Source organism: Pseudophryne corroboree, chromosome 10 (assembly GCF_028390025.1).
Source record: "Pseudophryne corroboree isolate aPseCor3 chromosome 10, aPseCor3.hap2, whole genome shotgun sequence".
Lineage (NCBI taxonomy): Eukaryota > Metazoa > Chordata > Amphibia > Anura > Myobatrachidae > Pseudophryne > Pseudophryne corroboree.
In genome coordinates this window covers 373368333-373384046 of record NC_086453.1, presented here as the reverse complement: position 1 = coordinate 373384046, position 15714 = coordinate 373368333, and the positions used below count along the sequence as shown (strand labels likewise).

Genomic DNA, 15714 nt, shown 5'->3' with positions numbered 1-15714 from the left:
ACTTGATGTCACCAGTTTATACACTTGTATTAATCATCTTGAGGGTATTGAGGCAACTAGGAAGGCCATCGCCTCCAGTCCACAGTATGAGGGTCCACCAAGTGAATTTTTGTTACTTTTGTTAGACTTTATTTTACATAAAAATTATTTTTTGTTTGAAAATGCATTTTACTTACAATTACAGGGCACAGCGATGGGGTCCAATGTGGCCCCATCGTATGCTAATTTGTTTATGTTTCAGTATGAACAACAATATATCATGGCAGATCAGGAATTTTCATCTTATATTTTGTTCTATGTGCGATATATTGACGACCTGTTCATGCTGTGGACTGGGGGTGAGACTAAGCTTCAACAATTTATTACCAGATTAAATCAAATTCCAGGGTCTATCAGGCTCACATGTGTTCACGACTTTTTTTCTATTAATTTTTTGGATGTTACGATTAAATTAAACAATGGTTCTATCACCACTCAGGTGTATAGGAAGCCTACAGACAAAAATTCTCTCTTATTGGCTACAAGTTTCCATCCGCAGCCATTAAAGAAGGGACTACCTTTTTCTCAACTTTTACGTGTGATGCGAATAACCTCTGATGAATTATCAATACCAGCTGCTTTGACCGAGATGGGCAAGAAATTTATTGAGAGGGGCTATGATTCGACAGAGATACAAGGGGCTATCACGAGATGCCTCCAGATGGAACGCTCAGAAGTATCAAGATCTAAGAATAACGATCCAGAGATTGGACGATTGGTCTTTTCCAGCACATATTCCGTTGCCTCTGGTGCCATGAGACGTGCGATCTCCAAGCATTGGCACATTCTACAGGCAGATCCAACTATGGGAAAATTCTGCGACAGCTTACCATTATTCAGCTACAAACGTAGTCCAAATCTCAAAGATCAGATCACCTACTCTGATATAGCACCAATGTCACAACAAGGCACTGGCTGGCTACAATTGAGACCAGGAGCACACAAATGTGGCTCCTGTGTTAATTGCAAGCATATGCACACAGGCAGCACGTTTGTCCATCCAACCAGGGGAGATATTTTTCGATTGAAACATCGAATGACATGCGAGACTAAATATGTCGTTTACGTGATCCAATGCCCCTGCAAGAAACTGTATGTTGGAAAGACCATCAGAATGCTCAAAGAACGAATGGCCCTGCATCGGTCATCGATTAAGAAAGCGTTCATTAAAATTGAGAACTCTACTCCGCCAGTTGCTAAACACTTTGTTCATCAAGGTCATCATATTAAAGATCTATTATTTATGCCCATCGACCATATACCACCATTGAAGAGGGGTGGTGACCGTCATAAGCTGCTACTACAACAGGAATGCCGCTGGATCCGACGGCTGTTTTCCCTTTCACCATTGGGACTTAATGAGGAATTCTCGTTGGTACCTTTTTTATAAATAATTCATTTTTTCTTTTTTCTCTTTTTCTTCTTTTTTCTTTTGTTTCCTTTTTTATATATTTTTTCATTTTTTGTATCTGAACACATGTGGGCCTGATGACTTTGCATCCGGATCCATTGTCTAATCTAGTTACTATTTGTTCATTTTAAAAAAATTTTTTTGTATTTATATGTATATTTCAGTTGATGATTCATATATCTACTTACTAAAAGGCCTGCATGTTTTGGCTTTCTTATAAAGCATGATCTATAGGATATAATTAACGCATAGTAATTAGTAATGTAGCCAGTGACATACATTAATCCATATCAACTTATTGTCAAATAACTCATTACTGGCCATATACATGCTTTATTATCATACTATATTTGTGCATTAATCATATGATTCATCTTTTTATATTATTTGTTTTATGTCATTTTGTACTGTATAGTATTTGTTGTTATTCGATGCCTGTGCGCCTCTCCCCTTGTCCCCGGAAACAGGCCAGGTGTCTCTTCAGTTCCGGGTGTGTTCATTTGCCCGGACTGTCTTGAGCGCAGCCTGCTGGTTGCCACGGGTGACGCGTTAGTGGTGACGCGCAGCCCGAGGGCGACCCACAGCACTGGGACACAGTTACGGAGACGTGTTTCTCCGTGCAGGAAGGATAGGGTCCGGCTCCATCGTGTGGCTGCAGACGATGTGTAGCGGACAAAACCTTCCCCTGTACGTCACTTCCGGTTCACGGCTCGCCGTGCTGCTTGGAGGTGACGTAACTGACTTCCACATGTGACGGGGAACAGGTGAGACAGCTCACAGGTAAGTACTCCACACACTATATAAGGCACTCATGGGCTAAACACTCAAGGCACATGTCACTTTGGAAATAGACACTGCGGTTGGCAGTGTACAGCACCATGTCACTTTATCTATTCCCATGAAGAAGATAATCGAAACAGCTGTCGGAATGGAATGATAAGTACTCATTGATATATTCATGCTGCTACCATCATGTGTGCTATATGCTTGTTGCCTCTTTTAATGAATTTTCTGGACAAGTAAAACTTCCTTTTGCATCTAAGCTGTGTGCTGGTTCTTCTGGGTTTGATCGCTTTTGTGGTTATTCTTGGATTTTTTCTATATATATATATATATATATATATATATATATATATATATATATATATATGTATGTATGTATGTATGTATGTATGTATGTATGTATGTATGTATGTATGTATGTATGTATGTATATTACATACATATATTGCACACCTCGAAAAAACCCTCGGGGCTGCAGGCGTAGATTTCAGGACCAGCTGCTTCTCCCATGAGTAGGGAGGACAATCCCGGGATCGGCGGGATCCCGGGATTCTGGCCCAAAAACACCGGGATTTGAACTTCAGGATTGGCGATTCACGGGCTTACATGCGCAGTTCCCCACCTCACTTCCCCCAGCAGCTAATCTCTCCGGGCATCTCTGAGCACCCAGTTCAGACGCGGCTTTCTGAAACCGAGCAGCCTCACCTCCTTCCCCCACCGCCAGTCTCTCTCCCACTAGCAGCGCTGAGCGCCCGGCACAGACGCTGCCTAGCAGTGCAGCCTCACCTCCTCCCCCCACTGGCAGTCTCTCTCCACTAGCAGCGCTGAGCACCTGGCACAGACGCTGCCTAGCAGTGCAGTATCACCTCCTTCCCCCACCGGCAGTCTCTCTCCACTAGCAGCGCTGAGCACCTGGCACAGACGCTGCCTAGCAGTGCAGCCTCAACTCCTTCCCCCACCGGCAGTCTCTCTCCACTAGCAGCGCTGAGCACCTGGCACAGACGCTGCCTAGCAGTGCAGTATCACCTCCTTCCCCCAACGGCAGTCTCTCTCCACTAGCAGCGCTGAGCACCTGGCACAGACACGGCCTAGCAGTGCAGTATCACCTCCTTCCCCCACCGGCAGTCTCTCTCCACTAGCAGCGCTGAGCACCTGGCACAGACACTGTCTAGCAGTGCAGCCTCACCTCCTCCCCCCACCGCCAGTCTCTCTCCCACTAGCAGCGCTGAGCGCCCGGCACAGACGCTGCCTAGCAGTGCAGCCTCACCTCCTCCCCCCACCGGCAGTCTCTCTCCACTAGCAGCGCTGAGCACCTGGCACAGACGCTGCCTAGCAGTGCAGTATCACCTCCTTCCCCCACCGGCAGTCTCTCTCCACTAGCAGCGCTGAGCACCTGGCACAGACGCTGCCTAGCAGTGCAGTATCACCTCCTTCCCCCACCGGCAGTCTCTCTCCACTAGCAGCGCTGAGCACCCGGCACAGACACGGCCTAGCAGTGCAGTATCACCTCCTTCCCCCACCGGCAGTCTCTCTCCACTAGCAGCGCTGAGCACCTGGCACAGACGCTGCCTAGCAGTGCAGTATCACCTCCTTCCCCCACCGGCAGTCTCTCTCCACTAGCAGCGCTGAGCACCTGGCACAGACACTGTCTAGCAGTGCAGCCTCACCTCCTCCCCCCCACCTGCAGTCTCTCTCCACTAGCAGCGCTGAGCACCTGGCACAGACACTGTCTAGCAGTGCAGTATCACCTCCTTCCCCCACCGGCAGTCTCTCTCCACTAGCAGCGCTGAGCACCTGGCACAGACACGGCCTAGCAGTGCAGTATCACCTCCTTCCCCCACCGGCAGTCTCTCTCCACTAGCAGCGCTGAGCACCTGGCACAGACACTGTCTAGCAGTGCAGCCTCACCTCCTCCCCCCACCGCCAGTCTCTCTCCCACTAGCAGCGCTGAGCACCTGGCACAGACACGGCCTAGCAGTGCAGCCTCACCTCCTCCCCCCCCACCGGCAGTCTCTCTCCACTAGCAGCGCTGAGCACCTGGCACAGACACTGTCTAGCAGTGCAGTATCACCTCCTTCCCCCACCGGCAGTCTCTCTCCACTAGCAGCGCTGAGCACCTGGCACAGACGCTGCCTAGCAGTGCAGCCTCACCTCCTCCCCCACCGGCAGTCTCTCTCCACTAGCAGCGCTGAGCACCTGGCACAGACGCTGCCTAGCAGTGCAGTATCACCTCCTCCCCCACTGGCAGTCTCTCCACTAGCAGCGCTGAGCACCTGGCACAGACGCTGCTTAGCAGTGCAGTATCACCTCCTCCCCCCACCTGCAGTCTCTCTCCACTAGCAGCGCTGAGCGACCGGCATAGACGCTGCCTAGCAGTGCAGCCTCACCTCCTTCCCCCACCGGCAGTCTCTCTCCACTAGCAGCGCTGAGCACCTGGCACAGACGCTGCCTAGCAGTGCAGTATCACCTCCTCCCCCCCACCTGCAGTCTCTCTCCACTAGCAGCGCTGAGCGCCCGGCACAGACACTGTCTAGAAGTGCAGTATCACCTCCTTCCTCCACTTGAAACCCCCCCTGACCCCCTCCGCCACATACATAAATTGAAGCTGGACAAATCAATCCCGGGATTAAGATTTTTTTCAATCCCAATACCCGGCTCTGAATAAAAAATGGCCCGGGATTGGCCTCCCTATCCCATGAGCAGCTCTACGTGGCTTGCCCATGGCTTAGTAGCCCCAAGCATCTTTTTATGTTAATCCCTGAAGGAGAAATGGCAATGTCCTTTATAGACATTCTGTGATCAATTTATACAATATAAAATATATATCACAATATTACGTGGCACTACTGTCTTTGCACTGAGCAATAACATATTCACGCGCGCGAAGCCGCGGGCAAGCGCTAGTTGGAGTATAGAGAAATCTGTTGACTTTTTAGGGGGCTGAATACTCTTGCAAAACATTGTGTATATAATACCTGTCAGCGTAAGACCTCAGCGTCTCACTCCTGGCAATACAAAACAGACATTTCTTTTCCCTACCGGCGTATTTATATTTTCCTGACAAAATCAACATTGGTCTTATTTTCTACTACTTTTCATTCCGGATTGCATAGAAGAAACCAGGGGATTGGTGTGGCTGCACAATATACCTCATAAACGAGGAGGAGGAGGAGGAGGAGGAGGAGGAGGAATGGGGGGATGAATTGCCCTCTGGTGGTAGATACAATCAGCCCCTCCTATATGCCTGACTCATTAACAACAAGTATAAGTATAAATAGATATTACGAGAAAAAGCTGTGACTGCATCAGCAACGTCATGTAATTGGTGCGAGACAGACTGTAGATTTGTTTTCACTACTCCATATAATTCCAGGTCACACATAATAAGTCGCACCCATCACTCACGTGCACTAATCAGTTACACAATTATATTTTTCTCTATTTTCTATCCCCCAAACTAATTATTTAATGAGGGTCACAAAGCCCTGCAGTAACATACTGAGACAGTGATGAATAATGTCAGGGAGCCGCATACAGTACGTTGTCGTATATTCCTGTACTGTATTGGTAGTATCAGTTTCCACAATACTATCCCTATACTCCACTCAGGAATCACGGCCTAGTGAGGACATTATTGGGACCCCAGATCTCTCTGTAAAGCACAAGGGTAACGTGATGCACCCGGTACGTGGGACACTGTTACATGCTATCCCAGAAGAGTGGTACGCCAACATAGATAAACTCTTCTCTGTAGGTTTCGGTTGGTATAAAATCAGAGGAACGCAGCGTGTGGTACTATTTAATGCTTGTTATTCTGTGAGGACACCTGGAAAACAAGCACTGTTAGTCCACGAAGACTGGATTACGGAAACCCCGCTATAATTAGTGTTTAAAGTAATAAAGAAAATTAAACTAAACCCAGCAAAATTGCAAGAGTATTGTGTAGCACTCTGTGCAAAGTCACACTTCATGCTGATTGTAATTGCACATTCCGTGCCAAGTGCTTATTCCCGTGTTACCACTTATATCGTGTTTAGAAATCATGGTAACGTGACGCTTAACACAAATGTAATTTTTTTTTTTTTTTTTACAGACGTCACACCTTAGTTAGCCCCATTCAGTGATGAGGACAAGTGGGACTCAGAATAAACCTTAGAAGTGCCAAGGACCGGTCGTACACTGAAGGAACGCAAACCACTTCAAAGTTACGCTACTTACCAGTCGCGCACAAGCATCTACTGGTGGCCGGGGTCACGGAAGACTATGACAGATTTTGGTGTTCAACCCGTTGTACTGCAGAAAAATACGCAGAGTCGGGAGACTGGTGAAGGCCACTAAATACGTCATAACCCTATCCTAGAACTTACACACTTATGGTTTTGACTAGTGAAAAGTGTGATCATCAAACCTGGACCCCTAACACTACAGGGAATTACTGTAGGTCTGTAAATGAAGGAAGAACTCCCCTAAAAAAAAAAAACTTTCAGGGTTGTCGTAATATTTTGCGGTTATTACAAGAATATACAATACCTTATTGAGCTACACGTTATTCTTACACGTTAAGTATTTCATCCAGAACTGTGCAAAGTAGACAAATAAATGCATATTAATTTTTGAAAGTACGGATTTTATTATGAAAGCCCATATGTAGAATCCTGCTATTTGTGTTTCGGAAATGTGCATTGATGCCAGAATACAAGGTACTGTATTTCTTGCTGGCGTGTAGTAAATAAGATAGAACCCCCCTCCCCACCACACACACACTTGCTATGAATTCACTTTTTGTGCGATTTTAATAAACATTTTCTTACCCATTTTGGATAGATTTCTTTCTGTGACACTATATAATGGGTGTGGATACTGCATACACGGGCTACGGCTATTGCAGCTGGAATGTGACCAGCCTAAAAAAAACATAGGCTCAGCAAAGGTGTGAGAGAAGACTTGGCGGTGAAGGGCTGTGGCCAGCTCAGAACCTTAATGGTAAATTACAGCAGATCCGATTCTGTACATGGGACGGGCTTCATTCAAATTCAGAACTAGAATGTCAATCTCTAGAAGTCCTTGATCAATAAATAACTGCACACAGATGCTTGTTCCTATCCAGAGCGGATGTCCAGATTACTTGAGGGACCGGGGTCGTGACGAGCTGATGTTACAGGCGGAGAATCTGGAGCTAGCGTTTCCATCCCATGTGTCACGAGACGAGAGAACCGACTGCAAGGCCCGAGTGTACGCTGACAGCGAGAAACATTCAGGTGGTTACGACACGAATAAAACATGAATATTCAGTTGTCCGCTTTATATGTATATATCGTAATATTTATTCAGTGTCGTTCCACTGCATCCGTGTTACATCCCCATTCCACACTGGCAGCTGAAACCCCCCCGATACTAACAGCCAATAGATCACTGGCCCCACCCCCGGGTATGAATCTACCAATTCACGCATTGCGTTCTTCTAAACAGGGAGTGATTCATATTGATTAATCAAGTTCTGCTAAAGTCTATACATCTACTTTATCACATTCACAGGGTTCCACAATAACACTACATAGTACCTTTGGGGTTCTTGTAAAACATGCAGTTATTAGCGCAGGTGTCGGGGTGAGCGTCCCAGAAATCCGTTCCACAGCAGCATAACGGCGGCAGCTCAATGTTATGCAGAGTCATCTTGTCTTTCATCTGGGCCCGCAAAGCATCTACATATCTGGATGACAGCGTGTGAAAAGAGGGTGTCAGGGTATACACAGTACACTAGCTGGGTTATGGGTGGTATTCAATTCTTTTCACCCCCTTCCACACTCGTTCTGTTTCTGCTGACGGGCGTGGTATAATCATTTCAGCTCGCTACCACCGGGGTAGCGAGAGTGCCCAACCCTTTACGCAGCTAAACCTGATTACTATGGGCGCAATATGAGCGATAATGGGGACCACTTTAGAAAGGAGATTAGGCGTGATATAACATTTGAAAACCGCCCATATATGTACAACATAACGATACATTACAGCCGCCGTCTCCTGGTTTCAGCATAATGACCCATCAGTGTGAGAATGTGCCACTGTACAGTGTGGACATCTGCAGGAGAAAGTACTGTTTATCACCGGCGAGTACAGAATACTATTAGTGTCCAATTACAAGATGGACAGACAGGTACAAAGGGTGCAGAAGGAATGTTTCCGAGCGGTTACAATGTAATGTTTATATCAGTACATTAAATAAACTATTTCACACAAGCCAGTGACACAAAGGCGTCTGATAGGGAGCAGTTACTCCAGTATTTTCAGGTTACATTACTCTGGGGGTAATTCAGACCTGATCGTAGCAGCAATTTTTTTTAGCAGTTGGGCACAACCATGTGCACTGCAGGTGGGGCAGAGGTATTAGGCCCACTGTGCGATTTATCCAACAATTTACCGGTTGTGTTCTTTGGTTTTCTGTCTTCTCTCTCTATGTTGTTCAGTTGTCTCCAGGAGCGTCTCCAACTCGCGCACGTTCCTCGGTGTATCTGGACGCGCAGCCCTGCACAATCTCTGCTCTTCCACTTGCCGCTCGGCTTCTCGCTCCCGCTTCATTCTGTGAGGAGAGAGACGTTATAAATTTCTGCTGCCTACAAATGTCGCTTTTCTTGTGCTGGACAGAAGGGGGGAGGGGGATAAATACGGAGGGGGATGCTGAGTCTCTCTAAACTGGAAGCATGGGCAGCAAAATGAAGAATGAGATTCAACACAGACAAGTGTAAGGTAATGCACTGTGGGGGCAAGACCAAAAATAACACCTACATACTAAATGGGGTAAAATTAGGCGATTCTGTACTGAAAAAAGACATAGATAACAAACTAAGCAGCAGTACCCAAAGTAGGAGTGCAGCAAAGAAGGCTAATAAGATATTAGCATGCATAAAACAGGGAATTGATGCAAAGGACGAGTGTATTATACTCCCATTATATAAATCACTAGTGAGGCCACATCTTGAATACTGTGTGCAATTTTGGGCACCATATTACAAAAAGGATATCCTGGAGCTAGAAAAGGTTCAGAGGCGGACGACTAAACTAATCAAGGGCATGGAGACGCTGGAATACGAGGAAAGGCTTGCAAGGCTAGGCATGTTTACATTGGAAAAGAGGAGACATGATCAACCTCTACAAATATATAAGGGGTCAAAACACAGAGCTTGGGAGGGACCTGCTTTCTATAAGATCTGCACCGAGAACACGTGGTCACTCGCTTAGGTTAGAGGAGAGGAGTTTCCGCACATTGAGGCAAAAAGGTTTTTTCACAGTAAGGACAATACGTGTTTGGAATTCCCTGCCTGAGAGAGTAGTAACTGCGGACTCAGTCAACACCTTTAAGAATGGGTTAGATAAATTCCTATTGGATAAAGATATTCAGGGTTATGGTGCGTAGGCACGCATTATAGTTACTATAACTAGTCCTTACATAAAAATAACTAGTCCTATAATAAGACTGCATAGGAGACCACAGTTATGTTGAACTCGATGGACAATTGTCTTTTTTCAACCTTAGTTACTATGTTATTATGTTAAAACCGCCTGTGAAAGTAAAGGCGCAGAAAAGCAGGCACCTGGCTATCTCCACCAATAGGAAACAAAGCATTTATCACATCACCTAAAGAGAAGGTTTTGGGTTTTTTTTGTTCATATTGCAATTGGAGGAGAATGAACAACACGTGCTCTCTCGGTCAGTGTATTCAATGAGATCAAAACAAGTCTCTACATACATATTGACTGGGGTTAAAGCTGACAAATCAGATCTATAGCACTATTTGTTTGCTTTACTACATACTATACCAATAGGAAGGGGGCAAGCGTGCTTACCTATAAACCTCTTCCGTCACTGTGTAAGCTAAACTTGCGGGAGTGCAGACTCCTAGTCCGCCTTCCTTTGCCTGTGGCAGCTGTACTGCGTGCAATGTGAAGGCAGGGCATAGAGCAATGAGAACACTCTATCCAATGCGATTAGGGGTGTTTATTAAGCTTTCTGAAAAGTGTCCTTTGCCAAGTTTCTCCACCCCACCCAAAGTAGACAGAGGTACGCAGGGCCCTACATAAAAGTATTCTATACAGTAAACACCTTTAACACCAAAAATACACAGTCATTACTATAAGCTACAGATAGCAGTCAGGTTTGCCATGCTTTCCTATATCAAACATGATAAGGGAATCATTGGAGGCAAATACAGAGAATAAAAGGCAGCTTTTTCCCCGAGATGCAGTCAAAATGTCGCCGGACAGGATCCCAGTGTCAGAATACCAACACCCGGAATCCCCGATTGTTCTTTCAGCGCAACAGGGGGTGGGAGGTTAGGTTTAGGCATTAGAAGGGGTCTTCCACTGTCAGTCTTCTGACCGCCGACATCCGTCCATCGCGATAGCATACGGAATCCATTTCCCCTCTATATTCTCTGCCATCAGCGATCACCAGTTATTTACTAAGCCTCAGAGGAGAGAATAAGTAACACAGAGAGACGAGAAAAGTGTGACAGGAGGAGCACAACATCTCTCAGTTCGCAGAGATAGATTTAACGCAAGTACAAACATCTTGTTTTCCCTCCCCTCCAATTTGGGGGACACCACAACCATGGGGAGACTGCAGGAGAGGGGGGGTACACTCCACATTTATGAATTGCTTCCATCAAAAGCTAGATACAAAATGACATTTTGTGAGCACACAAGAGCATGACGAGGTGACAGCTGCGCTAAGACTCTGTTACAGCGCCACCCCAGGAGGCACTCGCCAATCCGGTAGAATGAGCTTTATAGTTTCAGGAACAGATTATTCCCAACCAAGATATACCATACCAGACATAACCAAAGTAAGCCATCTGGCAATGGTTTGTGTAGTCACTGGACATCATCTATGGTAGTTTCTGGCATTAAGAATACATACAATCAGACTTTTATGAACCATGACAATAGTCACACTGTTAAAGCCAACTGAACTATATCCTGATGAAGGAAGGGACCCTGATTTAGGTCTCGTCCTAGAGGAAGTCACCAGGATTTACGGTCATCCTTTCTATGTCCAACTAGAATGACCACCTTCACCAGTCTAGCACAGCAAGGGTGACCTGAACTCCCTCTCTGAATGTTTATGAGGACCCAGGGGAAACATAACCAGCGGATGGAAAAAGGTAAAACAGCTAAAAGTGGAAAGAAATGACATCAATCCACCCTGTAATCCCACTTTGTGGTGGTACATAGATGCCATTACATGGATATCCGGTTGACCCCATTTTGGTACAAAAACCGATATCTGCAGGGAAATATATGTCTTATTCCCAGTCTTCCACACCCGGAAGGAGCACTGCCAAAATGTATAATCTTAATCTCTTTTCATTGTCTTCCTTATGGTTTATGCATGCTCATCTGTGTAACTGTGCCATTAAATTGTATGGGCTGCCCTCATCAAAGAGCTTGTCCTTTGATCAGAGCATTCAATACACTCTTAGCTGTAGAGAAGATGATGGATAGCTGTATTCTTCTCAGGACCACAGTCTCTGTAGGCGGCACTGAAGCAGTATTGCCCTTCAAGGTTGAATTATGGCATCAGTAATAGCTACCATCCAAGTCCTGTTGAGGGGGATGACCCTCAGCCACCATAAAAAAAAAAAAAATGGCTGTGTCTTCGGTGACAGATCTACAAGAAGGCTGGACAAAGAATGGATGGACCGGTTTCACTTTGTGAATCTTGATTTGGAAGATTGTTGAGTGTAAAAAAGCAAATTGAACGGCTTCAAACCTGAAGACCATTTTCCCCAGAGCCCTCTAGAGATCTGAGAGAGATTCTTCAGTCTTTGTAGATTGAGGCTCTTGTCCGGTGGAAAGAACAGCCTTTACAGCGCCACAAACAGGAACACTCTCAGTGCGGGATGAAGGCAAATTGCTTTCAAAACTTCGGACATGATAAAAACCGTTTCTAAGTTACGAGAGATGAAGTAAAAGTATGTGACATACACATATAGAAAATCATATCCTTATTAGTAAGCATTTCAGCACGTGGAAGGAAAAACAGTAAGCGTACAATCTATGTAAATCACTGCAGATGTGCCCCACGGCAATATAATATTAGCCACCAGCAGGTGGCGCTCTGCTCTGGAACAGGTAATCTGTGTCTATATTGTACTTACTTGGATATTTTCCTTTCGTGCTCCTTTTGTCTTCGTGTTTCTTTCACTTGTTCTCTCTCAATGTCCATAAACAGTCTTCTGTACATGAGGTACTGATTCTGCCTCTAGGACACAGAGTATTAGACATGTCAGACATCCCTAACATAATGTACCACTGGGGTGTTCCAACTACCACACAGCAACAATACTATCTTATGAAACACGGAAAGGAGAGAGACAAGTATAGCTAGAAAATGTATACTGTAACTTGGAGGAGGAAGAGGGGAAGTGAGGGGGTACTTGAGAAAGGTCCAGTGGGACCGAATAGCCCCCCACTTTATTTTGGCAATGAGAAAGTATGTGTCGAGACAATAAAAAAAATTACAGATTACCAAGTACTCTCTATTTAATAAATAGATAATATTTATCACAAATATTACAGATCGTGCAGCTGTCTTTTGTTATTACTTAGAGGAAGAGGAATAAAGAATATCTACGATATATTACACTGGTGTTCTAATGCATTTGTTTTGTATTGAGTCATTCCCTAGTTCTATCTGATTATTTGATTACTATTCATTAGTGCATTTGGCATTCCGCCCATTATGTTAGTTTACATTGTTACTGTACAATATATAGATTGCTTTTCCATCACCAATTACATATGATCGGCCTAGCAGTGTTTAGTACAATAATTGCCAGGATGTAGCTTTAGGGTTTATTTGGGATTTCATTTTACATCTTAAACAGTGGTTCCAAAACTGGGAGCACGGGGCACTTACAGGGGAGCCACGGGGCACTTACAGGGGAGCCACAGCGGCTTCATTGTCGAAAGCGGGGCCAAACCCGACAGGTTTTAGCCCCGTTTCGAACAATCTCAATCAGACTTTAAAAAAAGTCGGATTGAGATAATTGACCTGAGCGCAGAAGACGGAGGGAGCAGCGGGGAGAGCGTCCACCCGGTTCCAGCAAGCGACGTCCCGCTTGCTGGAGCCGGGTGGTCGCTGCCATGAGCCTCCGCTGCTCCCCCTGTCTCCTCTCCCGTACACTCCGTCTCCTGCACTGCCGCCCCCCCCCCCCCCCCCCGCCGCCGCAGACATCACCTCACCTCCGGCGCCGCATCCCGCTTCTTCCTCCGCAGGCCTCTCCCCCATGACCACCGGCGCCGCTGACAGCTCTCTCTGCTGTCAGCGCACCCACAGCGCTGACAGCAGCGGCAGGACAGGACACAGGGAACGCCCAAATCCGACAATCGGATTTGGCCGCTCTTTGAATAGGGGTTGTCGGAATGGACCCGACTCTTATTGAATATACCCCTTTATCTTGAATGCATTAAAAGAATTCATACAGTAGCATGAAGGGGGTAGAAGTCATCAAATATACGGCTCGCCAGGGTGAAATACACTTTAAAAATCATAACGCGTTTCACAGACACACTGCCCGTGATTTATTTGGCTTGCCATCTGTTCAAAGGATGCCACGTTAGTGAGGCCAATCAAAAAGCATCTGCATGATCATACAAGAGGAGGATTACCAAAGGGATGTAATAAAAAGGTTACTTACAATGTTGGGAAGTCTGAGGAAGCAGTCAGTGTGCCTGTGAAACACATTACGCATTTTGATGCATGTCTTACCCTGACAAGCCGTGCAGTTGGTGACCACTATCCCTTTCATGTTACTGTATGAATTCTTTCAATAAATTCATAGCTGGGATTCTTTAGCACATGCGTCTTTTAAAGATTGCCGTTTTCTTTGTATACCAACCTGCAATCTTGTACACCTCTTGTATGTGGGTAAACGTCAATTTATAAACCTCTGGTTATTGTATGGCAGTAAAACAACGAGTTTTATGGTAAGAACTTACCTTTGTTAAAACTCTTTCTGCGAGGTACACTGGGCTCCACAAGGATTGGACAATGGGGATGTCCTAAAGCAGTTCCTTATGGGAGGGGACGCACTGTAGCGGGCACAAGAACCCGGCGTCCAAAGGAAGCATTCTGGGAAGCGGTAGTATCGAAGGCATAGAACCTTATGAACGTGTTCACGGAGGACCACGTAGCCGCCTTGCACAATTGGTCAAGGGTCGCACCACGTTGGACCACCCAAGAAGGTCCAACAGACCGAGTAGAACAAGCCGTAATGTGAGCAGGAGCTGACAGACCAGCCTTCACATAAGCAGGTGCAATCACCATTCTAATCCACCTGGCCAGGGTCTGCTTGTGAGCAGGCCAGCCACGTTTGTGAAATCCAAACAAAACAAAGAGAGAATCAGATTTTCGAATAGAAGCAGTTCTCTTCACATAGATACGGAGAGCCTGTACCACATCCAAAGACCGCTCTTTGGGAGACCAATCAGGAGAGACAAAGGCCGGAAGCACAATCTCCTGATTAAGCTGGAACAAAGAAAACACCTTAGGTAAATATCTGGGATGAGTCCTAAGAACCGCCCTGTCACGGTGAAAAATTAGATATGGGGAACTACAAGACAAGGCACCCAGATCCGACACTCTTCTAGCAGAGGCAATAGCCAGTAAGAACACCACCTTAAGGGAAAGCCACTTACGGTCAGCTGAACCAAGAGGTTCAAATGGAGGCTCCTGCAACGCCTCCAAAACCACCGACAAGTCCCAAGGAGCCACAGGCGGGACATAGGGAGGTTGGATATGCAACACACCCTGAGTGAAAGTATGAACATCAGGTAAAGTCGCAATTTTTCTCTGAAACCACACCGACAAGGCAATAATATGAACCTTGAGGGAGGCCAGACGCAGGCCTAAATCTAGGCCTTGCTGCAGAAAAGCCAAAAGTTTGGCTGAACTAAACTTGGAAGTGTCATAATTGTTAGATGCGCACCAAACAAAGTAGGAATGCCAGACCCTATGATAAATCCGAGCAGAAGCCGGTTTCCGGGCCCGCAACATAGTTTTAATGACCCCTTCAGAAAACCCCTTAGCCCTCAAGACGGAAGCTTCAAGAGCCACGCCGTCAAAGATAGCCGGGCTAGGTCATGGTAGACACAAGGACCCTGAACGAGGAGGTTTGGGCGTTGTGGAAGTAGAATTGGACGCTCTGACGATAGGCCCTGCAGGTCTGATAACCAGTGCCGTCTGGGCCAAGCTGGAGCTATGAGAAGCAGATTTCCTTTTTCTTGCTTGAACTTCCGAATTACCCTGGGCAGGAGTGACACCGGAGGGAACACATACGGCAGCCGAAACCTCCACGGCACCGCCAGCGCATCCACGTATGCTGCTTGAGGATCCCTTGTCCTTGCTCCGAAGACCGGAACCTTGTGAGTGTGTCGAGACGCCATCAGATCCACGTCTGGAAGGCCCCACTTTTCCACGAGGA

At 46.2% G+C, this 15714-nt stretch overlaps 1 protein-coding gene and 1 long non-coding RNA gene across 3 annotated transcripts in view; one reads left to right on the top strand and one right to left on the bottom strand.

Moving 5' to 3' along the window:
• The window catches only part of LOC134966764 (uncharacterized), a 182516-nt gene extending 175738 nt beyond the window's left edge, over positions 1-6778 (top strand). The window contains exon 3 of the long non-coding RNA XR_010188705.1: positions 6327-6778. This is a non-coding gene — a long non-coding RNA (uncharacterized LOC134966764). The remainder of the gene's footprint in view (positions 1-6326) is intronic.
• Positions 6779-6839: 61 nt separating this feature from the next.
• The window catches only part of CCDC15 (coiled-coil domain containing 15), a 56675-nt gene continuing 47800 nt past the window's right edge, over positions 6840-15714 (bottom strand). For both annotated transcript variants that reach the window (XM_063943758.1, XM_063943757.1), the window contains 4 exons: positions 12388-12491; positions 8652-8810; positions 7795-7943; positions 6840-7470 (listed from right to left, as the gene is read on the bottom strand). In XM_063943758.1, the coding sequence (XP_063799828.1) occupies positions 7355-7470; positions 7795-7943; positions 8652-8810; positions 12388-12491 (528 nt within the window). In that variant the 3' untranslated portion in view covers positions 6840-7354. The remainder of the gene's footprint in view (positions 7471-7794; positions 7944-8651; positions 8811-12387; positions 12492-15714) is intronic.